At 38.2% G+C, this 26,053-nt stretch overlaps 2 protein-coding genes and 1 long non-coding RNA gene across 17 annotated transcripts in view; 1 reads left to right on the top strand and 2 right to left on the bottom strand.

Annotated features, from left to right (window-relative positions):
- The window catches only part of GOLGA1 (golgin A1), a 48,740-nt gene extending 34,192 nt beyond the window's left edge, over positions 1-14,548 (bottom strand). For 5 of the 11 annotated variants that reach the window (XR_003146897.3, XR_007413291.1, XM_035720785.2 and 2 more), the window contains exons 1-10: positions 14,395-14,548; positions 13,522-13,571; positions 12,357-12,663; positions 9,732-9,822; positions 7,697-7,771; positions 6,679-6,776; positions 5,302-5,334; positions 1,984-2,112; positions 1,489-1,658; positions 474-585 (exon numbers count right to left, since the gene is read on the bottom strand). Coding sequence is in view for 9 of the 11 variants with exons in the window: in XM_035720785.2 (XP_035576678.2) it covers positions 474-585; positions 1,489-1,658; positions 1,984-2,112; positions 5,302-5,334; positions 6,679-6,776; positions 7,697-7,771; positions 9,732-9,822; positions 12,357-12,491 (843 nt within the window). In the remaining 2 variants the exon portion in view is untranslated. Of the gene's footprint in view, positions 1-473; positions 586-1,488; positions 1,659-1,983; positions 2,113-5,301; positions 5,335-6,678; positions 6,777-7,696; positions 7,772-9,731; positions 9,823-12,356; positions 12,664-13,521; positions 13,572-13,703; positions 13,726-13,914 lie in introns of those variants that run through there. The other 6 variants (XM_025475120.3, XM_049115046.1, XM_025475123.3 and 3 more) reach the window with 5 other exon arrangements.
- Positions 14,549-14,622: 74 nt separating this feature from the next.
- LOC125755852 (uncharacterized) lies at positions 14,623-16,277 on the top strand. Its single transcript, XR_007413293.1, has 2 exons — positions 14,623-15,247; positions 15,364-16,277. It is a non-coding gene; the product is annotated as an uncharacterized LOC125755852 (long non-coding RNA).
- Positions 15,634-26,053, bottom strand: part of SCAI (suppressor of cancer cell invasion) — a 165,203-nt gene continuing 154,783 nt past the window's right edge. For 4 of the 5 annotated variants that reach the window (XM_025475126.3, XM_035720783.2, XM_025475128.3 and 1 more), the window contains one exon: positions 15,634-24,568. In XM_025475126.3, coding sequence (XP_025330911.1) covers positions 24,422-24,568 — 147 coding nt within the window. In that variant the 3' untranslated portion in view covers positions 15,634-24,421. The remainder of the gene's footprint in view (positions 24,569-26,053) is intronic. The other variant, XR_007413292.1, reaches the window with a different exon arrangement.

The following is a 26,053-nucleotide window of genomic DNA, read 5'->3' as shown; positions in this document are numbered from 1 at the left end:
CAAGGGACAACTGTTCTATTCAAAATGGTGAGAAGAAACATGCCACTGAGAAACACTAGTCAATAATAATGTTTTATTCTTCTTTATAGTCTCAAAACTTAGCACAGGCCTATAATAGGAAGGCAATAAATGTATGTTGAACTGTAAGGATTATCATTTGGAATACACCAGATTAAGCCATATCAACCATGACTGTTCTTCTTATGCTCATGGTCCACCATGAAGTACTTAAGACAAACTGGAGTAGATCAAATGGTGTACTTTGAGACTTCCTGCCGGGACAATACTGACCTCTTCTGTTCAGCTGTGTGGCCACTTCCATCAGGATGTAGCGGGGCTACACCAGGAACTAGGGCCACATTGCATGAGAAGCAGAAGTTTCAGTAGCCACCCTGAGACAGAAATTTCTGCCAGATTTAGTTTCTACCCCATAAGCTCTAGCCACCTGGATCTACTCCTAGTACTCTACTTACCTTCTGTAAGTCCATGGAAAGCTGCTGAATGAATGCCTGGAGCTCTTGCTCCTTTTGCACCAGGGCCGAGATCTTATTTTCTGCACCTGTTTTTGAAGCTGTCACGTGATCTCTTCATTGAAAGAAAGTAGACAATAAGCACATTTGGAAATCTTATCTAAGAGACACTTCTACAGGAAAAAATACAGATGGTTCTTTATATGTCAGGGCTGCAAATGTTAGCCATGTGAAGACTATCAATGGAGAAGACTCCTTGGATCTTTCTGAAGTAGAAGCCAAAAAAGAAAAATTTCACCCAGGTTTAAGTAAAAAATCCTAATCTGCCTTGGTTATTTAATAACTTAGGAACAAAAACATACTGAATTGCTTGGCAGGTTTGGAAGCTGAGATTAGGCAGGTGAAGGGGAGTGAAGGTGTTGGGTGGTGGGAGTAGAGGGTCCCAAGCCCTGGGCCAGAACTCAGATCAGAAAGTGTTGCAAAGAGGGCAGCCCCGGTGGCACAGCAGTTTAGCGCCGCCTGTGGCCCAGGGCGTGATCCTGGAGACCTGGGATCAAGCCCCATGTCGGGCTCCCTGCATGGAGCCCACTTCTCTCTCGGCCTGTGTCTCTGCCTCTCTCTCTCTGTGTCTCTACGAATAAATAAATAAAATCTTTCAAAAAAAAAAAAAAAAAAAAAAAAGGGGATCCCTGGGTGGCTTAGCGGTTTGGCGCCTGCCTTTGGCCCAGGGCGTGATCCTGGAGTCCCGGGATGAAGTCCCACATCAGGCTCCCAGCATGAAGCCTGCTTCTCCCTCCTCCTGTGTCTCTGCCTCTCTCTCTCTCTCTCTGTTTATCATAAATAATAAATAAATAAATAAATAAATAAATAAATAAATAAATAAATAAATAAATCTTAAAAAAAAAAAAGAAAGAAAGAAAAAGAAAGTGCTGCAAAGAGCAGTGGGGAAAGGCAGGCAAGCTATAGCTAGGGCTACACTAACACCGCTTCCCATGGGCCCCACAGACCAAGCAAGAACCTCTGCTCTTCCAGCGCTGAGCAGTGTCTCTGCAATTCTTCCAACTTCTGGCTCAAGTCTGATAACATCTGACTGGAGGTCATCAACTCCTCCCGGGTGTGACTCAGTTCTCTGGTTCGTGCCTCCAACTCTTGCTCCGTTTTCCCCAGAGTTTCTTCTTTTTTTAAAAGCTGATACAAAGATATAAAGTTTCACTGGGCCACTATTAAGAAATACTCCTGAGACCTGTTTTTAAAAATACGGACCAACAAACCAAACTTTCATAACATTTGTGTGAGCTTATAAGCGGCTTTATATGCCCGTAATAAACAAAGAAAAGGAAAAGGAAGCACATTTCAAACAGAACTTTTGCACTTACATAAACTGAAAAACATACACATATGATTAATATCACAGACTACTAGGGTATGTTCATCAGCAATTAGAGTGATGACTAGTAAAATCAGAGTAATTAATCATCTACATAATATGTAGCTATGAAAATAAAATGCGCACCATGTGCTTTACTTTACTTAGTTCTTGCTGCTGGAACCCCTCTAATTCATCCATTTCATCCCTCCTTTGGAAAAGATTCAAACTCTGGTTCTTCACTTCCTGTAACTGAGCTGTCAGAAGCCTTTTCTCCTATTTGGAGGAAGAAGACATCATCTCAGGCAACAAAGACATCTCAAATCTATATTATGTAAGAATGCTTTTTTAAAATCTACACAATGTTTATTTTTATTCAGCAGAATTCTTTTTCTTTTAAATATTTTATTTCTAAGTAATCTCTACCCTCAACATGGGGCTTGAACTCATGACCCCAAGATCAAGAGCTGCTCACTCCACTAACTGAGCCAGTCAGGGGTCCCCGCAGATTCTTAATAAAGGAAAATCTTTAAAAAACTCTCCTCAGTAGACAATAATAGATAACAGGAAGCTTTATGGTTATGTGAGCAATATGCCATTATCTAAAACTTACCTGAAGTTAAAAAATAAATGTGTTTAAAATGATACAGCTGTGAATAAGGGGAATAAGAGCAACAATTATTTGGCACTTTAAAGTTCTTAAGTTTGGGACGCCTGGGTGGCTCAGCAGTTGGGCATCTGCCTTTGGCCCAGGGCATAATCCTGGAGACCTGGGATCGAGTCCCACATCGGGCTCCCTGCATGGAGCCTGCTTCTCCCTCTGCCTGTGTCTCTGCCTCTCTCTCTCTCTCATGGATAAATAAATAAAATCTTTAAAAAAAAATAAAGTTCTTAAGTTTGATTAGAAATTGCAGATATTGGGGCACAGGGGTGGCTCAGTGGTTGAGCACCTGCCTTTGGCTCAGTTCATGATCCCAGGGTCCTGGGATTGAGTCCCATATCAGGCTGCCTACAGGGAGCCTGCTTCTCTCTCTCTGCCTATGTCTCTGCCTCTCTCTCTGTGTCTCTCATGAATCAATAAATTTTTAAAATCTTAAAAAAAAAAAGAAATTGCAGATATTCATTTTACACATCTTTTCTCAGTGACCTACTGAATTGGATGAACAATATGAATAACTGGAGTAAGCCTAAATACCCTGAAAAAATTAGATGTATTTCAGTAGAACTGGTGTCAATTAGCAATTTCAGTTAGAAGTCAACAAAAATTAGACATGACTGATGTGAGCAGGTTACAAATTCCTAAATGACAGCTTCCCAAGATAGACTCTCTTAAGGACAAACTCTGCTGCTGCAGTTTCCAATTTCTGATTGAAAAGAAATCAAAACAGTATAAAAATAACATTTCCAAAAATTACAGTGGCTTCAAAGACCTACATAGATTCTCACTGTTCTTTCTGAGTCTAAAATACGTCCCAGTCCCTCCTCTGGGCAGGGGTGCGAGAGGGGATGGCCTTAGTGCACTGAAGTAGGCTTTATTTCAGCCCTGTATGTATCCCCCTTCACTGTAATTTTAAAAGATAAAAAACAGTTCAATGAGAATTTCAACTGCTACAATCTTAAGTTTAAGAAAAGAAAACTTTAACCCAACCCATATCTCCATATTTAAGAAGACCAGCATTAATACCATGTTCAGATTTTTTAAACACAAGTTTCTTTGGGAGATAGTTTGACTTTTCTATAATTCTTTCCTTACATAAATATGTTGAAGCATTCTGTAACAGCTTGATAATCAGATTTCTACAGCATGCACAGAGAGAATTGGTTTAACCTGGAGTTTTAGCCCAAGAATGCAGCAACAATAAAGTTCATCTGTTTAATAAAATGAACAGTAAATATATTTTGAGACTGCATATATATATCAATCTAAGAAATAATTTTTCTACTATAAAAAGTAATTTAGGAGTATTTGATGAAAACAGAAAATGAATTAGATAGCAGCATATAATTTGAGCTGCGGTAGTTGACTTTTTTATTTTTTAAAAAAGATTTTATTTATTTATTCATGAGAAACACACACAGAGAGAGGCAGAGACACAGGCAGAGTCAGAAGCAGTCTCCACCTAACTCTGGGAAACGAACTAGGGGTGATGGAAGGGGAGGAGGGCGGGGGGTGGGGGTGAATGGGTGACGGGCACTGAGGGGGGCACTTGATGGGATGAGCACTGGGTGTTATTCTGTATGTTGGTAAATTGAACACCAATAAAAAATAAATTTATTATTAAAAAAAAAAAAAAAGAAGAAGAAGCAGGCTCCATGCAGGGGGCCTGATGTGGGACTCAATCCCAGGTCTCCAGGATCAGGCCCTGGGCTGAAAGCGGCGTTAAACCGTTGAGCCACCAGAGCTGCCCGAGGTAGCTGACTTTTAAATTAAAATGTTTTTCTAACTATAGGCCTGAAATTTCATCTTCCTGTTCATGTCTAGGAGCCAGGAATAAATTACATTAAGCACCTACACAGTGTTACACAAGCTATGGTACTAGAGTAATCAATTTTCCTCATCTGTGTTTAGCCAAGAAACGCTCTTATCTGCTCAATGTTAAGCCTTGAAAAATGCCCTCCTTCCCGACTGCTTCCTTAAAAAGTATTCCTAACATTACCACAGTGCCAATTAGGGTCCCAGCAGGAAACAGATGGCAGTCTCAAATTGGGTATTCTGAGAAGTTTACTAAAGGGACTTTTCAAAGCTGTGGGTGGGTAAGAAAACACAAAGAGATAATGTGCTAGTATCAATTGGGTATGAAGGGGTAGAGGGATGTAGCGGTTATAAGAAACCCAGGAATATCCACTAAAACTGACCTTCGGCCATGGGATACAACTAACTTGAAGGGATCCCACGTGGAGAAGGCTGGAGGAATCCTAACCACACTCTCCTTCCACCCATAGTTCCTTGGGAGTTCTCCACTGGCAGAACCCAGTCCAGAACCAGAGGGCAATGGAGTCCTGCTGATACAGTTTCCATCAGCCTCCAGGTACATAGAGAAAGGTAAGAGAGTGGTGAAGAGGATTTTGGGAGGGGCACACAAAAGACATCCAGCATGCCCATCAAGAAAGGGAAACATGGGACCGCTGGGTGGCTCAGTGGTTGAGCGTCTGCCTTTGGCCCAGGGCATGATCCTGGAGTCCTGGGATTGAGTCCCACATCGGGCTCCCTGCAGAGAGCCTGCTTCTCCTCTGCCTGTGTCTCTGCCTTTCTCTCTGTGTCTCTCATGAATAAATAAATAAAATCTTAAAAAAAAAGGGGGGGGGGGAAACACGTGAGATTTTCAAGTCAGTGTCTAATCAACTGGCACCCTGAGTTTAAGAGGTGGTAGAGCAATCTGTATACTGGGTACTGCATAAACCACTGTCCGAGCCCTGAGGAGAGGCTGACATTCAAACTGAGATAAATATAAAAGATGAACTAACCTTTTCAAGCTGATCCATTTTTTCTGACCATTCCTAAAACAAAACAACAAAAAAGTATAGTTTCCAGGGAAGAGTATCAGTAATATAAGGTTTTCAGAAATCAAAACAACCTAACTCCCCCTGTAAAGCAAGCAAGCAACCAACCAAAATAACAAATAAAAACCCCATAAAGTTGGCTTAGTAGAGAGCCAAGAATCCTAAAAGGAGAAGAAAATGAATTTTATAAAAAATTCTAGAACACAGATATAAGCCTGTGGATTTTTATTAAGTAGAGGACCCAGTAAAGCTATAATGTGGTATTCTGATGCAGCTTTTCACTTTATTTCATAGTGTTTTTCCATGAATGCTATTATTATTTCTTGGGAGTGGGTAGCTGGGACCAGCTGAGTTGGTAACTCTATAATTGATATTTAAAAATTAATTCACTGAAGATGAGGGAGACAGTCTTCACCAGCCCCTGATAATTATTTTCCTGCTTGTCTTGATTTTACCAATATGCTTTACACTGTCTGGTATAAGTTAAAGGAAAAAGGATTCATTCACCAATCACAGAACGGGAGGAAAAATAACCATTGGTACAAAAAGCCATATTCCAAGTGCCTACAATCAGAATCCACCAATTTTAGATGATATATTCATTTGTATACATTTATATCATAGTTATCCACTAAGTATTGGTGAATAATGTCTTTTTCTGGCTAGCAAATGTCTTAGGTAACTAATACTACTCTAAAAACCACCTATACACCTACTGTAGATGAATTATATATTTTCTTAAGTGAAACATACTATATTGATCCTGTCTTAATAAATCAAGATTATCATTATAATATCTTGATGTTTATCTTAAATTTAAAATGCCACAGAATGAAACATACTTCATAATTATTATAATGGTAATAGTACTCTTTTCCTTTCTTATTGTTATTCATTCAGCATCTGTCAATGGATGGTTCTAATGGGATTACAGGAGTTAATTTCTGTCTAACTCACTGGGGTTGAAGACACTGGGGAACAGAGATTGTAAGAAATCTGTACATCATAGAAGCTATCTAGCTTGATAGCATTCTCCACTCTAAAAGGCAAGTGTTTGGGGTCTAGGCCTTGAGACAAGTTTTTAGAGTACAGAGATTGTTTTCCTTCTCTTGGGATATGCTACCAGTTTAGGACACATGAATTCCCTTCTCCCTTTTACAAAGTTATACGGTGTAACAGGATGATACTCTCACATTCTTCATGATTACAACTGTAAATTATATATAGCATTCCTTTTCTCCTGAGCTGTAAATGTTTCCTACAAGGTTTATATCATGATTTTTGAAATCATGTCACTAAGTGAAATCTTTCCACCAGTCTTGGGCGTCACATATAAAATACCTGGTCCTTTCTGGCTAATGCCAAAGCCAGTCCTTCTGCCATTTTGGCTCTGTTGGCTTGGAATGTCTCATTCTGCTCTTGAAATTTCCGCATGGAAGCTGTTAACAAAGAGGCTCTATTTGAGATATGGAAATATTTCAGAAACGGCATGACAAATAGCCCATGTGATTACTTTACAATTGTCACCTAGCAAAAAAGATCAAGGTCGCATAAGTGGATAATGAAACTGGGAGAAACCTGATCCATCTCAACTTTCCCAGAATCTTTTGGGCTTAGTAATAGACCACAGTTGTTTTTTCGCTTTCTCTTGTTTTGTTTTTGTAATAAGCAAGTATATACATTTAGGAAGATGCCAAAACGTAGCTTTTTCAATGGTATAATAAGTTAGGGAGATTGCTAGAAGATGCTAATGCTGTTGCTAAGTGATGGTTACTATCACTTTATCGGAATTAAAAATAAAACTCAAAACTAGGCAAAACAAAAAAATCTTTCACTTTGTTTCCCTTAAAAATTTTTTTTTTAGTATATATTATATCAACAGAAAATAACTTTCTACTTCTGTTAGCATTTTTCTTGGACTGAATCCAAAGGAGAATATATGAGTTAGGATAGACTAAGTAAAATATATGTTCTATTGCTGGAGGAGTGATGACAGCTAAAGATTTCCTCCCATTACTGAATGTAGAAGCATGAAGCTATGGATAGAACCAGTCTCCTAATCTAGGTCTAAGGGCCAGGCACATGATTTTACTAAAATCTAAGGGCAGCCAATGAACTGGTCAACTGGATGAAGACAAGCTGATACACATAACGACCTTCTCCAAAGAAGCATGCCCATAACACAACATAAATAGGAACTATATGCTTATAAATATCAGACAAACATTATATATCACCCTGATAGTACACTTACAAAGATTTGAGCTATGATGAAGGACAAACTTAACCATACGCTATTGTTTCATTAAAAAAAGTAAACCCTGAAAAGATTGAGAAAAAGCAGGAAAAAAATACGTACAATCCTGGTGTTTTTCTAACGCAATTTCAAGCTTCTCTTTTATCTTCTGCAAGTTTCGGACCTGTTCAGCATAGTCTTGGGTGAGGAGGGTGACGCACATACCAGGAATGGACAAACATCAGGAAAGGAAGTTAATTAAACAAAAAAATGAGTGAAAATGATGATGATTTTCTCAACCCGAAAACCATTGCTGTTAAGGAAAGCTAGGCAGACAGCCTCCCATTAACAATGAACAACACAGGCAAACAGGTATAGTACAAACCATCCACAGTGTAAATGGTGAATACAAACAGGCAGATTTTTTTAGCCTGGATAGACAGCAAGAATTGGGCCTGGTCTGGTCATCAAAATTGCCCTGCTCATTACTTAATTTCAAATCTCAGTTTTCACTTCCCCTGCCAGTATTAGCAATAGGATAGAGCAAAGGGAATTCACTCAACAGCTCACAGTCCACACAACTGAGTTAACAGTGGTTGAGGCAATAGCAAATACCTTACCAAAGGATAGTCTTTACTGTGAAAGTACTTGATTCTCTAGAAAAAGCAGCTTCTTTTCTAAATGGAAACTGGGCTTCCCATGCCATATTAAAGGTGAAAGTCAGAACTAATTACCTGAGTGGCCAAAGAAGATAGTATGGTATAGTGGAAAAGTAGGCAGGCTTGGGCCAAATCAAAGCTCTGTCAGTCCATAGCTGAGAGACCAAGCAAATTATTGATCCTTTTGTTTCTTTACTTAGCAAATGATGGTATTAACTGTACCTACCTCAAAATGCAATTGGTAAACTGTTTCATATGTCCTAATTAGACAATAACCTAGGTGTTCTCCATATTAGAAGCACCTGACACATAATGTTCAATAAGAGGTATTGGGACATAAGGGACATAACTGGGTTTAGTAAGTGTCTGTTCTTGGCCCTGTCCCTTCTCCAAAGTCAAACCCAAACTATTCTTCCATCTGTATTAGGGAAGGCACGTAGTATTTCACAGCTTTCTCCCCAACATTAGACAAATGTAAAGTTATTTCACTGCTGTTCCTGATACTATTTACAAGTAAGTATAACAGGATTATAACAACTGAATTTAAAGAAGACTGCAGATAAAAGAGTATGGACTTTCACAAGCAAGTCTGGGTTTGGATCAGCTCCCCCACCTACTACTACATGTGTGACCTTAACCTTGCTAACCCTGATAAGGCTATAGTGAGGACAAAAGAAGATAATGGACTAACTGGGAGCTGGGAGCTATACTACGCACCTTTGATAACCTCCCAAACACAAATATTTCACATATAATTTGATAGATTTTGTAATATATTGCTTTCACTCCAATAAAATGTGCATAAGGCCAAAGGACAAAAAGAAACACAGAAGCCATTGACCACTTCACAGGATGAAACTTTCAGAATATATCCACTGGCAGAAACCAAAATAAGAACTTACAACTCTATCACAAACATGCCCTGCTCAGGGAAAGGATACAAAGGAAGTTGTGTAAATTGTAAACTGCACACAAAAGACAGAATGAGAGTTACAGCTTCTATACAGGTGCTGAATATCATTGGAAAGTGGTCTAAAGACCCAGAAGGACACTTACACAGTTGATATGTAGTTGTAGCAAGTGGCAACCCTCTATGGTGTTGAAGAATCTGTTGGCCATTCCCTGTAAATACTACCTCCTACCCTTCTCCACCTGAAAGCTATGCTAACAGGTGAAAGACTGTCAAATCTAGTCTATATATATATATTTTAATACCTTTTATATCCATGGCTAGAAACCTCAGGAGCAGAAACACCTAAGTTGGTTTTTTAACTTTAAAACTCAGTTTTGAATTTAAACTATTCAGTACACTAACAAAAGGAGGGAATAGAGTGTACAAATTGCTCCCTTCTGACTAAGAAATATGTCAAAATATGTCAATACAACTCTAAAGTTATACTACGGCTATTACATATTATCTAATATGGCTATTAGATATAGAGAGAGGGTCAGCCAAGGCAAGTTTTCTTTGCTTGCTTTTTATGAGTTCTTAGACATACCAGAAAGTCTGGCTTCTAATTTCCGTATCTGTTCATTTCTTCTCAAAAGCTGGGATGAAAGATCTTCTCTGGAGCTGCTTCCATCGGAAGCCTGTTGAAATAGACAAGAGGTCATATTCACACATAGGTTTTCAGCAAATGTGAGATCCCAGTACTGAACCAGAAATCAAAACTCTTGTTTTAGGTTTCGTTATACCTTAATCGTGATCACTGAAGAGCTTCTTAACATACCTGGGTCCTAGCTTCTCTACCTGTAAAGCAGGAGCAACACTATCTCCTTCCCCAATGTGATGGCACTAGGAGATGCTAAACAGATAAACTGTGTATGTGTGTACATGGTATTGGAATAAATGGTGGTATGCATGGTCACAACGCATTGCTGGGGGAATTAAGAGTGTCATATGTTACTCCAGGGGGAGAGGACTCTTAGAAGTTTGCACCTGATTTTCTCCAGTTTGCCTCATGCACCTTTTCCCTTTGCTGATTATACCTTGCCACTGATTATACTAACAGTTAGTAAATCATCCTGAGTCTTGTGAATTCACTTAGTAAATAACTGAACCTTAGGGTGAACCTTGGGGACACACATACTTTAATATAGTTCCTAACCCCATTTTACAGATGTGGCATAGAAAATGAATTTTCCCCAAGTCACATAATAACAATGAAGCTGGGAATCAAATCCATGTCTGATCCTTAGCCTGACTGAGTTCCTAACTACTACTCTCTACTGCATTTCATTTGTTCATTTTATTTTTTTTTTATTTTTTTTTTTTTAATTTTTTATTTATTTATGATAGTCACACAGAGAGAGAGAGAGAGGCAGAGACACAGGCAGAGGGAGAAGCAGGCTCCATGCACCGGGAGCCCGACGTGGGATTCGATCCCGGGTCTCCAGGATCGTGCCCTGGGCCAAAGGCAGGCGCTAAACCGCTGCGCCACCCAGGGATCCCTCATTTGTTCATTTTAGAATTTGAGACACTAAAGGAAAAACATCTGGTTAGAGAAATATATGCAATGGGATATACAGGTGTGGAGCTAGGGAGTGAAGATTAGAATGTATAAACAGTAAGTCCAAGTATTTTACTTTAGAAGTCTCAAAAGAAAATAGTTCCTGAATTCACACCACTATCTATATCTGGAATACATTCAAGATGAGAGACTTCATTTAGCATGTCATCATGAAGGCAAAGCGGGTACTTCTGCCACAGAACTCAGCACTGAAACTATATCCTTCAGCCTGGGGATCAAATGTACATTATATTTCCTGTTAAATATAGCAGCCAATGATTTAGATCTGGTCATCTTATTGTTCCATCCCAATAACCTAATAGCTTCTGCCATGTAATCTGACCCAGGAGAGGTAGTACAAGAAAGGAGGAAGACACTCATCTGACCATGGAGACAGCTCAAGTGTCTAACATCAGGAAAAGACAGAGATATATTGTGGCCTTGTTAAATGCTGGAATCTTAGCAGTAAAAACAAATGAATCGCAGCTTCATGGAACACAGATGCATTCCGGAAATATGGTGAATTAAGAGAAAAAAAAAAGTTTAAGAAAACTATGGAATACCATTTTTATGAAGTGCACAAATAAGTAACATTAAACAATAAATTGCTTACAAATATATACATATCTGGGAAAATATTTTAAAAATCAAGAGAATGATCAATACAAAATTTATCTGGAGGGCAGGTAGGAAGAAAGTGACCTGGGCAGGAGCATACAAGTGGTTTCAACAGTATCCATAATGTTCTAGTTCTTTGGAAGGTGACATATTAACAAGTGTTCATTTTATTTATTTATTTATTTATTATTTTTATTTTTTATTTATTTATGATAGTCACAGAGAGAGAGAGAGGCAGAGACACAGGCAGAGGGAGAAGCAGGCTCCATGCACTGGGAGCCCGATGTGGGATTCGATCCCGGGTCCCCAGGATCGCGCCCTGGGCCAAAGGCAGGCGCCAAACCACTGCGCCACCCAGGAATCCCTGCTCATTTTATTTTTATGCTTTATACTTTACATTTATATTACATACATTCCTTTACATATATCAAGAATTCTAAATCATTTTTTTTAATAAATCATTTTTTAAAAAAGATATCGGACTTTGAGAGGATCCTGTCCTATGCCAAAGACACACTTTTAATCCTAAGGCATCACATCTAACCTGACACAACAGCATCTCCACTTTTCTGAAATCTTTCCAAACACAAAGGTCCTTTACAAATAAGGGACATATTGCAGTCATCGGTGTCATCTTTTCATCAACTTTCCCAGTAAAATAGTGCACTCTGACTAACTCCCAGACCATGTTGGGCCACAATATCTTAAAGTATATCTGTCTGCAGAAATAACAGGCCAAGGCTTTTTGAGAAATGAAATATAAAAGATGATGCACAAGGTGTAAAAAGGATACAAGAGGATAATGTAAAGACTATGAAAAAGGACTCCCAAAAAAATAGGGGAAAAAAAGCACCTTAAATTAAGAAGAATAAAATATAAGCCCCAGATAATCTTTCAATTTTAAAAGAAAATAATTATTGAAAATATTCTCCGAAGTATTATTTAAAAAATATATCAAGACTGTACCAAATATTAAAAACTAGAGAATATACTTACAAAGTCATCTCCTGAGTCAGCTCCCATAGAGGCAACCGACTCCTTGCTCACTGACCGTGGGATCCTAGTAGCACCTCCTGGCCTCTGGGACACAGCAGTCTCTTCTGCAATTTTCTTCTTTAGTTTTGCAAACATTTTTTTGCTGTGTGGCTATCCTGCACAGATGACCAGCTTGTGAACCAAACCAGTAGTCTAGTCCTTAGGCCAGCAACCAAGACTTCAGAGACTGGTGCCTAAAAGGTTCCAGACATCCAAGATAGCTGCATTCCCACTTAAATGTGGGCCAAGGGTTTATGGAACACAGTATCTATAAATCAGATGAGAGAGGGCTAAGTTAAACACAGCAGAGGTTTCACCACTGAGTTGCTGTGTTAAGCTTCAGGTTTCAAAATTAAGTTTCTTAATTTTACATGTACATTTAATAGAACACAATTGCTAAACATTTAAAAAACACTCAGATGCTTCACATGCATAAACAGATAAGAAGATCCAGTCTCGAGGAGATGAGGTAATCTGCCAGAGTGTGTGCTTAAGTGGCAGGGCTGGTATTTGAGCCCTGGACTCTGACTCACAAGTCCTGATTTTTTATCATGCCACATTGGCTATGGCATATAACACATTTAGTAAAATTTCCCAGGGTACACATTAACATCACATGATGGTTTGGGACCCTGCCCCCAATATTAACTACAGTTTACTTTTTCTTTCTTTCTTTTTTTTTTTTTTGGTAAGATGAAGACAAAAATATGTAACTCAATAGTGGGATAAAGGTGCAATAATCTAGGATGGTTTGCCAACAGCTGTCAACTAGAAAAAGCTGACAACCTAGAAAAAACAGGCAAGCCAGGCAACTACCCTATTTAAGCACCAGATACCCTTAAACATGTCCTGGAAACGCTGCACAGTTTTCTTTTAAGGGTGATTAAAATGACCTGAACTCAGTTTTATCTTCAGAATGTTTTATGTGATATTCAACACGAGATTCAAACATCTTTTTCTCCCGGTGTTGTATGAAACCCTAGTATTCTGGTTCCAACCTTAAGTTACCATGTGCTGCGGAGGGCACCTAAGTTCCGCTCTGAGATCTACAAAATGACTTCTTACCACTCCATATGGTCCATTTAAGCCTGTACAATTCTTCAATGTCTGCAAACCACCTACTCACCTGGCTTATCTACCAGATTTAAAACAGCTTGGAGATCAAAGCATTCTGTCCTGCATGAAAACAAAGATACAATGCATTGGGTATTTCCTTTCAAGCGTAAGGCCAAAATGTTGGGGGTAAATGCAAGAGGAGAGAGGGAGAGTTAACCGGAAGACAGGGGAGAATCTATCACTGCCACAAACCTCAGTGGGCTGGCTACCTTCTCCTTTGCGCTTGTGATCTGCTAAAGAGCTTCACTAGCAGGTACAAAGAAGAGCAATCTCTCATCGGTGCCTAAATTCACTTCACTTTGGAAGCCCCAAAGCAAACACAACTTGGAACGAAACCACGGCTTCCCCCGGGGCCAGTATTTAATCTCAGTTGGTTCTGACCAGTCACACATGGTTTGTTTACCTGGCCAGACCCGGGCTGTCTAGTCAGAGCCTTCCTTGACTCGCACTGAGAGCGTCGCTGAGAAAAAGAAAGGCTACACTGGGTGAAAGAAACTGGCTAACGCCCAGGGTGAGGCAGGTACCTGCCTCGGGGGTCTGGGCCCCACTCGCTCAGGCTCACTCTTGAACCGCCCGCGTCTGGACTGTCAAAGAAGAGGGGGGACTGACTCGACGCCTCTCCCACTTGACAGCATGAGACCCAGGAAAGAGGTGTGACTTGTCCAAGGTCGCTGGGGGGGGAGGGGGGAGGGGGATCCTGAAAGCCCCTGCCCCAGACTCCCAGGCCGGACAGCCCGTCTGCTCCCACCCCCGCCCTTTCGGCACCCCGGTACCGCCCCCCGCCTCGGGTCTTGGGCCGCCCCGTCCGGGCCGCTCCGGAGGCCGACCTAGGCCACCGAGAGGAAGAGGGGCCTGCTGGCATCTCCGGCCCCCGCCCGCGCACCTGCCGCTCTCTCGGCAGCCGGCAGGGCCCCGCCTCCGGGACCTCTCGCGAACGCCGGCCCGCGTCACCAGCCCCCGCGGCCGGCCGGCGAGCGGAGCAGCGACCCGGAACCGCACCTCCACCAACGCGCCGGAAGTGGCTGAGCGCGGGGAGGATCCGCCGCGCGCATGCGCCCGCGCGCGGTCGCCGCGGTCGCCTGCGAGCCCGTCGGGGCGGCGGTTGGTTTGGAGTCGCCGGAGGGCGCGGGCGGGCGCGGGGCTGACCGCCGCCTAAGGCTGCTCCGCCACGTCAGCCGGCGGCCCGGCCCGCGGACGGTGACTGGGTGGCCAAAGCCTTTGTTCGGGGTTTTTTTTAAAGGGGGTGGTGCGGAGCGGGGCAGTGGGAGGAGCCTCGTGGCAGCAGGGAGAAGCATCCTATTGGTGGCGGTGGGACCCGCGTGCGTCGGGCGCTCTAGAGCCCCAAGGCCGGGGCTGAGCCGAGCGGGGCGAGTGTCCGTTCCGCTTCCCGCTTCCCGCTTCCCGGCCCCAGCGTGCCCTGCCCCGCAGTCTTGCCCACCTGTAGTCGTACGTGATCACCGCAAGGCCCTGCCTCCCTCCTCACAGAACCCTGCGGCTTCAGAAACCAGAACTAGGTCTTCGCGCTCTGTGACTAGTTTGGACTTTGATGCTTATGACCCGTTGCAGGTTAGGTTTTATACCGCAACCCAGGACACACACTGAAAGAAGTTCCCAGAATCCCACCCTTACACGATGCACTCCGACATACCGCATTTCATGAACGAGCTAATGGCATTCCACTACATTCATAATCTAGTGGGCCTCCACCTTGCGACAGGTGAACAAACTCCAAAGAGGTAAAACTGCTCTTGTTCAAAGTTACACTGCAAATTAGCCTACATCGGGTCCATGGACCCTTCAGTGCCAACCAAGCCAGACATTCCGCACTGAAGTCACTCTTGTTCTTGCCCAGCACCTAAAAACAGCCAGAGGGTCAGCAGCTTCCACCCATCCTCCCAAACGATCTTCCCTCTGAGTATGGCAGTTTTTGAGCACGGCGAGATGGGCAGGGAAAACACCAAGATTAGAACTTAGAAGAAATTTACCAACTAGAAGAATAAGCATGGAAGCTAGGACCCCGAGAGTCGGAAGTGTCTCAGGTATTATCTGGAAGAAGCAAACCCTAACAGTTTAGGGTTTGCTTACTTACGTTGTCAGCGATTCTGAAGAAGTACCAAAAACGTTAAGCAAATAATGTTTATTTTTATATTGATGATACACTTAATATACACGTGGATTCAAGATACAAAATTCATTTACAAGAGTTCACACCTGATGAATGTAGTCACATTCCTAGAGAACATTTATCAATGCAAAAATGTTTTCAATACAGACAACAAAAATCAAATTTTCTGTAATCTTGTTATTCAATAAACATCAAAACGTTCAACTTTCCATCCTCTACCATTAGTGCCCTAAAGGTGGTAGGCACAGTAATAGACAAAAACGTTGCAAAGAAGGGCCTACTGAATCCACTCTGCAGAATCACAGTGTTTTTACTATGAAATTCATTTAGTGAAGTAGTTCAGTGAAAGGCTTGCTATCCTTTATGACAAATCACACATCATACAAGAGTTGAAAGTGATGAACTCAAGAAAATAAAATGTTTCAGTAACTTCTCAGTTTCTAAAATCTATGAAGTATTAACCATAACAGACAAAGCAGAAAAAGGCTGCTGAAAAGGAACACGACAGGAAAACATCCTTAGGAGTATGTATGGCTTAAGCAATTCAGAAACACAACAAATAGACTTTCACAATACCACAAATGTTCAAGTCAAATGACATTGACAATATAATTTTCCCCTTTAGTCATTGGTAGTAAATAGCCCCTTCAAAATTTATTCTACTGATAACACATATAAAACATAAAATGAATCCAAATGGTTTGCTGTCTCACAGAGCTGAGTTGACAGATTTTGATCTAAAATATTAACCCACAATACCCAAAATTTAGTACAAATGAGCAACAAGACTACGTCTCAAGGATTACAGTGATTTGTGAATAGCTAGATAGGCAACCATATAGCTTCATTATTTGCACAAAGATTAGCAGCACTTGGATAAGAACTGTTACATGAAAATTATTGTGCTTCAATCTCTTGAGGAGAGCTAATTAATATAACTCTATATTCTCTATAGTGTTACAATTCTATAACATTTCAGTTACAGATGAGCACAATTTTTAAAAAGTATTTCACACCACTACAAAATCAAGTAATTGTATTCTCCAAATGGTTCTGCTATGATTGAAACAAGTGCATTTATGCCTAATATCCATAATATAGACAAGAGGTTCACCATTATTTCCAGGGAAAAAGATCAAACATAATTTATTTTAACTCCTATGTGATTAGCTTAACCTTTAGTGATGATTTGAATAAAGAAAAAGGATATTCAACCTTACAATGGAAACTGCCCAGAGAAAAGAATAAATGTGGCCTGAAATGACAATAATTTTTAGAGCAAAGTAAGAAATGATTTATAACTGCTTCATATGATTCAACATTTAATGGAATTACTATTCATATTGGTGCTACACAATGAAGATAACCTATTTGGATAATTTCCTTCACTTGTAAGTTATACTGTGAAAATGTTAGGACATTGTATCTGGCTTTCCTAATATTTAAGTCCTGTCTACCTCAACTGGAAGAAGTCTCCAAAATATAAGACTCTGATTGTTGAACAGCAAGGCTTATTGAAAACAAACAAACAAATCATTGGAGAACTAGCCATATGGTCTATGTGGCAAAAGGAATGTAATCCAATACTATAAAAAGCTATGAACATGAAGTCCTAAAATATTTTACTGAGCCATCGAGAGTTATTTTTTATAAGATAACCAAGAGCTTAAAAAAAAAAAAAACCCTAATTCTTCAGGAAATAATAAAAATTCTTATTGTCCTAAAACACTCTAAGCAATTTTTTTTCCTGCAGATTTTAAATGCATCACAACATATAAATTAGGAAAAATCATAACCTGCAAAGGAGGGTAGGAATAAAATTTTTTAATAATGCAGCGGTTATTTTTCTATGGTTTGGAAGTATTTATTTTGGGATTATCATTTCACATTTTACAATGGTTGATCATAGTGATTTGATGTTTGAGAAAACTTATGGGTCAAATTTTAATGTTAACAAATCTTAATTTTCATCATAGACAAGTGGATATTCACAAAAGCTTCAAAAGAGAAAATAATATTAGTGATATAAAAGTTTAAATACCATTTACTGCAAACCTATATGAAGGCTAGCTGTAATTCCCTATCTCATTCTGAACATGATAGGATCACTCAATTAACTTTCATTCCATAAGCCTATTAGAAGAGTAAAACTCTGAACCCTGAAATTACCAATGTCTCAATAAACAATACTACACCTAAAAAGATGATTGTCTTAGGATATAGACTGGAAATGTTCACCAAAATAGGAAAATATTCCTAATATGTACTATGTTTTATGACCAAATTTAGGCTTAAGTGAATCTGGAGTACAGAATTAATAAAATATACTTTAAATTATTAAAAAATTGAATCTACTGTTCAAATAATGTTTTAAAAAAAAACACACTGCTTAGATTTGATAACTTTTAAAGAAGACGCAAAAGAAATTAACAAAAAACGTTTTAAAATTAAAAAATGGTGCTTCAGTGATTAACAGTGTTACACAGAAATGGAATTGTCAAAAGTTACACCAATCTAGTAAGTGAAAAATACCAATTTTAGCTTAAGAAAACATCTCATATTTACAGACTTCCAAAGGAAATATTTCTATGGCACCAACAAATCAGTTACACTTAATTTCATATGCTTATCTTTACCCAATTTAAGGGTATGTCCCACTACATTATCCTGACACCCTTCCCTTCAATAGGCGATTGATTCCATTCACACATCAATTATTTTTCCTTAAACACAAGGCATGCTTAGTAAGTCTCTGTCCAAAAATTCAGTGAAGCTGGAACACCGTGTAATACCGTGTCCTGAAATTTTATTTTGAGGAAGATGAATTGCCTTTTTTTTTTTCTTTTTTTTAAGGTAAAGTGGTCACAGTGTCCAGAAAAGACTAGGAGGTGCTGCATGAATAGGAATAAAGTATCAATGTCTAAGAGTACAGAATGGGGGAATAGGCTTGGTTTTCTAAGCAATTCTTACCTTACTTAACTACAAAGTTATTGTATTTACATCTGTTTGAAACAGAGGTCATATTCACAATGTCAATCTCTCTACTGCACTTCTTATTGCTGCTCCTTTCTCAAATTAATGTCCACACTGAGCCTGAGTCAGATCTATGAATTTTAAACAGCATAACATCTGCTCTGCTACTCTCCAATTGCAGTAAGTGATTTAGTTACAATAACAAAAGAATGTCACATTTTCACTGATTTTTCAGAAATAGTACATTACCAAATTTTAATATTAAAAAAGGCCATTATAACTTTATTTTAAATTTAATAGTAATTGAGAGGTGTTATGAATAGTTGGCTCCTTATTAAAAATAAAATGAAGCGGCAAACATGACATTTGTTGGGTGGTAAAAGCGACTTCTGACTCAAACACCTCTATTTACGATAATTTAATATTGTATCACTCAGATGTAATCATCTGAAAAATAATGGGGTAAACAGTTGTTTTGCAATTATATTTCATCATGCAGAAATGACCTCTATGTAATTTTTGAGGTGAATGTATTCAAGTGTATACTAAAGATCTCCTACACTCGTCCATGCAAATACACATGCCAGGTGAAGATAGGAGAGACTGAACATTGATACTCTGTGATATTCCATGTTCACACATTGGCACTGCACATATTTACTATCCTCTAAGAGGATATCCTCCCCCACCCATCATCTATGGTAGAAGTTTGGAGGCCCAGATTTTATAGCATGCCATGCACCTAAATATTAAGAATTGCTATTTCATGTGTGAATATTATCAATTTGCAGAACACAAGTGGTCTCATAGAGACAAAGAAATACAACTGGAGGCATTTTATTCACTGGAACCATTTTCTCAGATGAGCCTACTCATCTTTGATATGCAACTCCAATAAAAAAAAAACCTATAGTCTGAAATGCTGAGACGACTAAATTAATCACAGCTGCTGCTGCAAATATACTATTAATAATCTCCTGTTCCTTATTAAATCCCACCCCACCTAGGTACAGCCTTCCCCTAGCTAATGCCCCGTTTTCTGCCTCACAGAGACAGATATAAAATGAGACACATCAGTGAAAACACTTTTCTCAAATTAAAATTTAGTATCAGGTATTGACATTGCAACTACAAACAAATTTCTCTATTTAAAGGACATTTTCCTATCTATTTTGAAATGTGATCAAAGTAATTTTTTCCACAGCCCCTTAATTCTCAATATAAATACTACTCAGTAATAATCCCCAACTATGGGTCAAGAAAATAAAGGACTAATATAGCTTAAGAACCTGCTGATGTCTCAGTTTCACACAATAAGGTCTTTCAGGTTTATATCACTAATTTATCATCCATTTAAATGGAAATTGGCAGGCGATTTTAAAGCTAAGAACATCTTGCTTTCTGTTAAGATTTTCATCCTAATTCCAACTCCAAAATAGCCAATTTTACCCAAACACAAGCCCCTCAAAATAGAGGCTCATGAATGAGATACAGCCACAACCTAATTACAGCAGCATGAACAATGCCACTATGATGTCCTTACAGAACTTAAATAAATTCAGCCCACAATGGGTATGGGTATATAATATACACATACTGCATCATTACATAACAATATATTTACAAATATGTACATATATACAAAAAAGTATACACAGAGATTGCATTTAGCATCACAAAAATATACACATGCAATTACAAATAAAATAAGATTTTCAAATAAATAAGGTCAACAAAAGAGCCCTCCGTAAATACCCTTTATACTCTTCAAACACACACAGAACATATACATCCAAAATATCACCAGGAGATTCATACCATTCATATTCATATCAAATCTTTTTACTCACTTAGGGTAGGGAGGTGGTTCTGAATCACTGGCAGTAGCCAAGTTTGCTGACCTTGGCACCTTACTATATATTTTCAGTCCAGAATGTTCTCTATGTATCAGGCTGATTACAAGGGATAACTAAGTACAAGATTTTCAACAGAGTTCAAACCCCTTTTAAGAGATAGGAAGTTTTGAAGTCTCACAGGTCAGAGATTAAATTTGTAGAAGAATGCTAAAGAAAGCTCCACAAATTGACAGATTAAATCAGACTGGATGCTTTTCCCTTTTCCTCAATGAAATTCAGTACAATTATCACTTAATATGCTTCAGGGAATTCTACTACAAGAAGAAAATGAAGGGCAGTAACCACAAGTAAGGAAATAAAATAAAATCCAGATCCTGTATTAGGAAAATTTCAGCCATGACTAGCCTGCATTTTGCTTTTATAATTTCAAAACATTTCAACTTGGTAAAAATATAAAGGGTACAGTAAATTCTATGTGCTTTGAGAGGTTTCGAGAGCACCACTTCCTAGGAGAATAACACACACACAGATACAAAAAAATATATCTTGGCTAGAATCAACACTAAATTGTCTGACTGGGGATTTTTCATAATTAATAAATAAAAATTTGCTAGGGCTGACTGATTTTCTGGTTTCGCTATTTGATATATTTTAAAAATACCTTATCCTTTTGTGCCAAAATAGAAATATCTAATTATTTCTTTCTTGTTCATTAGAGAAAGCAACCTGAGCTACCAGAAAGACTGGGCTGTGGTTAGGAGATTTGAGTTTTAGTTCTAGCTCTGCCACTATGAGTAAACCTAGTGTTTTCGGGTCTCAGCCTTCTGAGAAATAGGGGAAATAGCTGCTTTACCCACTTCAGAAATATATGGATAAAGAGAAAATAATTCCATTGTGCTTAACATTGTCTTGTATGTAAGGGACTTCTTGCAATCCTCTACTTTGTTTTGTTTGCAGTGATTCTTAAGGGAGGTGAGAGACTGTATCAGAATCTCCAGGGGGAGTTTGTGCAATTTGAAAACAAGGAAGTGCTTTTTTCCATTGCTCTGTTTTGTTCTTAGATCCAATGTGTAAATTTCTATGAATTCTAAAATTAAATAAGTAAGGGGCTTAATATTTTTATATTTATAAAGGGGTATGAGTATACATTGAAAGAAATTCTTTGCCAACACCCATGAGTGATTGTCCTTTTACATTTCTTGTCCTTGCTTAAAGTAATGTCTTAAAATATAGAAGCTTGGTGAGGGGTACAGGACAGTTCATTAGATGCTACATATTCAAGCATATATAAAGTATAAATAAATAAAAAGTAAAGGAAGGAAGGAAGAGAAAGAAAAAGAGAGGAAGAAAGAAGAAGTGTTTGCACAAATGTAATCTCAATAAGGCTGACCCTGATCACTCAGACACTCTTCTTAACCCAAAAACAATCAAAACATTTCCCTTACCGTGTTCTAAACTTTCTTCATACAACTAACAACTCTCTAACATAAGTTATTTTTATTGCCTGACTCCTTCTACTAAAATATAAGCTTCAAGAAGACAAGGATTTTTAAGTCTATTTCATTTGCTTCCCAATGCCTAGAACAAAATCTGGAGTATAGCTGTTGTTCAGTACACATTCTTTTGAAGGCATGAATGAAACAAAGGTTTAGAATTTTCTACCACAGTTTTCTTTTCTTAAAGATCCAAGATTGCTTTGGCTCACTTCAGATTTTTAACTGCCAATAAGAAATTACTCTACTATCAGCTCAAGGAACAATGCCATCATCTAAACCCTCATTGTGATTTCTAAGACCCTTTGTTCTTGGACAAATATGTTTCTAATCACAAAAGCACTAATTTCTTCACAAGGTTAGCTTCTACAATAACTGAGACCCAGATATTTTCGTGAACAAAAATAAGGTAAATATGACTTAGGAAAGAAAATATCTATGCTAAACTCAGGGAAACCAATTTTCCAGGTGGCGGGGGAGAGAAATCAATTCTTTTGGAATCAAGATTGCAACTATAGAACCACAGAACCGGATGGAACCTTGGGCTAATGCCTTCATTTTACAGATGAAAATACTATAAAACAGAAACATGAAGACACTTGTCAAAGGGCATAAAGCTAGTTACCAGCAAAGCCAGGATTAGAACTCAGGTCTCCTAGTTCTCAGACCAGTGTTCTTAATGCTAAGCAGGTGAGAATAAAGCTCAGGAGGATGAATATTATTTTAAGCATCAGAAGAGAGGAAAATACATGATGTCAGGTACATTACTGGCACACAACTTCAGGGGAACTGAAACAAGGGGGTCAGCCTATTACTGTAATCCAGGCGAACACCATTATGAAAGGAAAGCTATGAAGTTTATAAAGGTACTAAAAAACAGAAAAGCAGTCTTTATCTTATAAAAAAAAGACAACCCACTAGGCAAAGGAAATCTCCCTCTTGGATAAGTTTTCTAAAGCTTTCTGAAATAATGTTTAAAAGAACAAACAAAAATAATGAAAAAGAAATGAATAAAATGCCACGAAGTCCCCTAAACCCAAGAAAAATAATTTCAAGACTTTAGATGAAAAATCAACAAACTGGAACAGGCATATGAATAACTCAGACCCAAATAATTCCCTATGCCCGAAATGAAAACCAAGTTAAAAATATTACAGTAAAATTTCCCTAAGGACATAGGAAAGAGGCACCAAAAGCAATCACCTTATTTCCCCTGGGACTGCCAGAGGTAGAATGTGAGCCTGTACAGCAAATTAGGTAGAAATTAGGCTTTTGGTTCATAGATTTCTGAACTTGAATGCTGTGTTGTCAAAAGAAGGGGGGAAAAAACCCAAAACATTATCACTAATGCTTATGAAATCATGAAGGGGATGACAGAGAAGAAAAACACAAAAAACCTTACATTATATACCGAGTCCTACTTAAAATAATAAAAAACTTGTGCATGAATATAAAATATTAAAGATAAGGTATTGTAAAAAATCTTATTTCCAAATTGTCAATGCAAAAGTTGCTTCCATTTTAGGTTAAATAACAATTCAGTTACCCCCAACTAAAATAACATCTCTGACTTTGAAGTCTCATAAATGTGAACTAGGCAAAAACATTATAACCTCTGTACTATATGCCACAGCCTTCAATCTGTATAGTCTTTAAACTTGATATCATGAATTAAGAGTTTAAGTAGAATTCCTTGTGGAAACATTGTATTATGAAACCAACAATCTGATTTTTTTGACTGAAATACTTAAAAGTCTTTTTTTTTTTCCCAGCATTCCCATTACAAAGAAAGCAAATATGCCAGCATATCTCATGATAACACAGGGCTCACACATTCCAAATGGTATTTATCATCGTAAGACTCCAATCAAAGATTTAACTCTCTGATGTAAATCAATCCTCTACAGTTTCTGAAATTATGACAGTATTTAATAAATTAAATGATTTCAAAAACTGTCTTGATTATGTTTCAAAGAATCACACATTTGTCTACCTACTAAGTTGGAATGAAAAGAAATATTATGGAAAGACTGTTCTTGATCTTTAATAGTCCATGCTGGCTAGTTTCATTTTTGTGAACAACGATATATTTTCCAAATCCATACATTTAAGGTCCAAGTATAAGAGTTGGATTTTCCTTATTATATAAAAATAAATGATTTACTCTTTTGAGGGTGAGAACATTGACTATTTGTATGTAGCGATAGATGTTGGAGGTAAACAGCCATACCTCAAAACTAAAAAGTAAAAATTCCAAGATTGAGTTTTTCAAAAGACTTGAAAGACTGTATTTTAAAACAGTTACCCTAAAAGTTTGAACAATTTTTTCAGTTTTTTAAAATGGTGGCCTTAAATTAAAAAATTAAAACTAAGTAACACCACTATGTCTGTCATCACATTAGAAAACTGCACCATGTAAAATCTGTGGCAAATGAAAAATTTTTCAACCAGAGGGTTTTTGTTTTAATAGTCATCTATGGTACTCTCAAGGAACACATTTCGAACATCCAGAATGGACGCTAATTCCAGAATGTGCTTCTGGAGATGAGGGTTCTCCACTGTTTCATCCCTTGGCAGTTGTGGGTATGATTCTGGATAATTTCGTGTTTCCTGGTAGGTAAAGAAGAGAAAAAGTCAAGTTTTGTAGTTTAATGAAAGAGATTATATAAAACATTAATAATATTACTGTTAGCATTAATAGTATTAGGAATAACTTAATATGTATTTCTCTGAATATTAGTATGATTGTTAATAGTAGTGTACTTGTTGAACATAGGAGATTGCTAACATCTGACTGCTCTAACCTTAAAAAATTAGTCTCATAAGGTTCAACCTAATATATTCATTCAGTGAGTTATTTCACAAGTATTTATTGGGTCCTATTATTTCTGAGTACTCTGCTATATTATAAAGGTCATATAACTCCTATTTATTATGGGAAAAGCCCTAGCATAGATAGGATTTCAACAAGTACTTACTAAATGAATGAACAAATAGATGTTGCAGCAGAAATTAAAATGAGAGGAAAGACATGAGAAGCACTGAAAAAGTCAAATTAATGGGCCTTGGCAATTAATTATAGGACAGGGAGGTTTCAAAGATGACTGTAATATTTTAGGAACACATGACATAAGAGAAGAGAGAAGAGCTGGGAGCCATTGAAGAGAAAAAGAGAAGTAAGAGAAAATTATTTGGAGAAAGTATAAAGCTTCAAGTTTTAGGTATATTTTATTGAAGAAATAGGGTAAACAAATAGAACTGCCCCTCAATAGGAATTTGAAAATTCAGGTCTGTATCTCAGAAGACAGGTTTGAGCAGTATATGTAAAGATGGATATAATCTGCAGGGTGATAAATATTAAAATGAAAATGGTAAGTTTTCTAAGAATAATAGCAAACAGAGTGAAAAAAAAAAGAATCTTTAAAAAGGGAGAAGAAATATCAGGAAAAAAAACAGAAAAGGAATAATAAAAAAGGGAAAATCACCTGTAATTATATAGATGCCAAAGAAAGAGACAATTTCAAAAATCAAGTATTCTCACTTGGAAATTCTTCTTTATTTGATAATTTCTTTCCTTTTTTAACAAGATTTTATTGGGGGGGGTGGAACAAAGAGGGGGAACGGCAGAAGGAGAGGGAGAAACAGGCTGCCCACTGAGCAGGGAGCCCAAAGTGGAGCTCAATCCCAGGACCCTAGGATCACGAGCTGAGCTGAAGGCAGTTGCTTAACCAACTGAGCCACCCAGGTGCCCCCTGATAATTTCTATAGACTATATTTTTATCACTCATTTAAAATTCACTGGAGAAATAAGTTATAACTCTTCTATGTGTCTCACATGATAGTTCATATATTCAAATATCACTTCTAACTTCCTTTAGCCTGTAGGTGCTACTCATTACAATTATAAAGACCAAATTTTTGTTTTGCCACACTAAATACAATGAGGAGAGACAAAAAAGAACTGTTCAATACCCCTGAAAAAAGAAAAAAAAACCCAAAATCAAGTTACTGGGGGACTATTTGGAGGTGAACAATTCTCTCAGCTCACACAGAGCTAAGACATGTCTGAGCTCTGACCAAACACTTCCTAGAGTG

The sequence above is a fragment of the Canis lupus genome, chromosome 9 (assembly GCF_003254725.2).
Source record: "Canis lupus dingo isolate Sandy chromosome 9, ASM325472v2, whole genome shotgun sequence".
NCBI classification, from domain to species: domain Eukaryota; kingdom Metazoa; phylum Chordata; class Mammalia; order Carnivora; family Canidae; genus Canis; species Canis lupus.
This window is presented reverse-complemented; position numbering and strand designations above follow the sequence as displayed.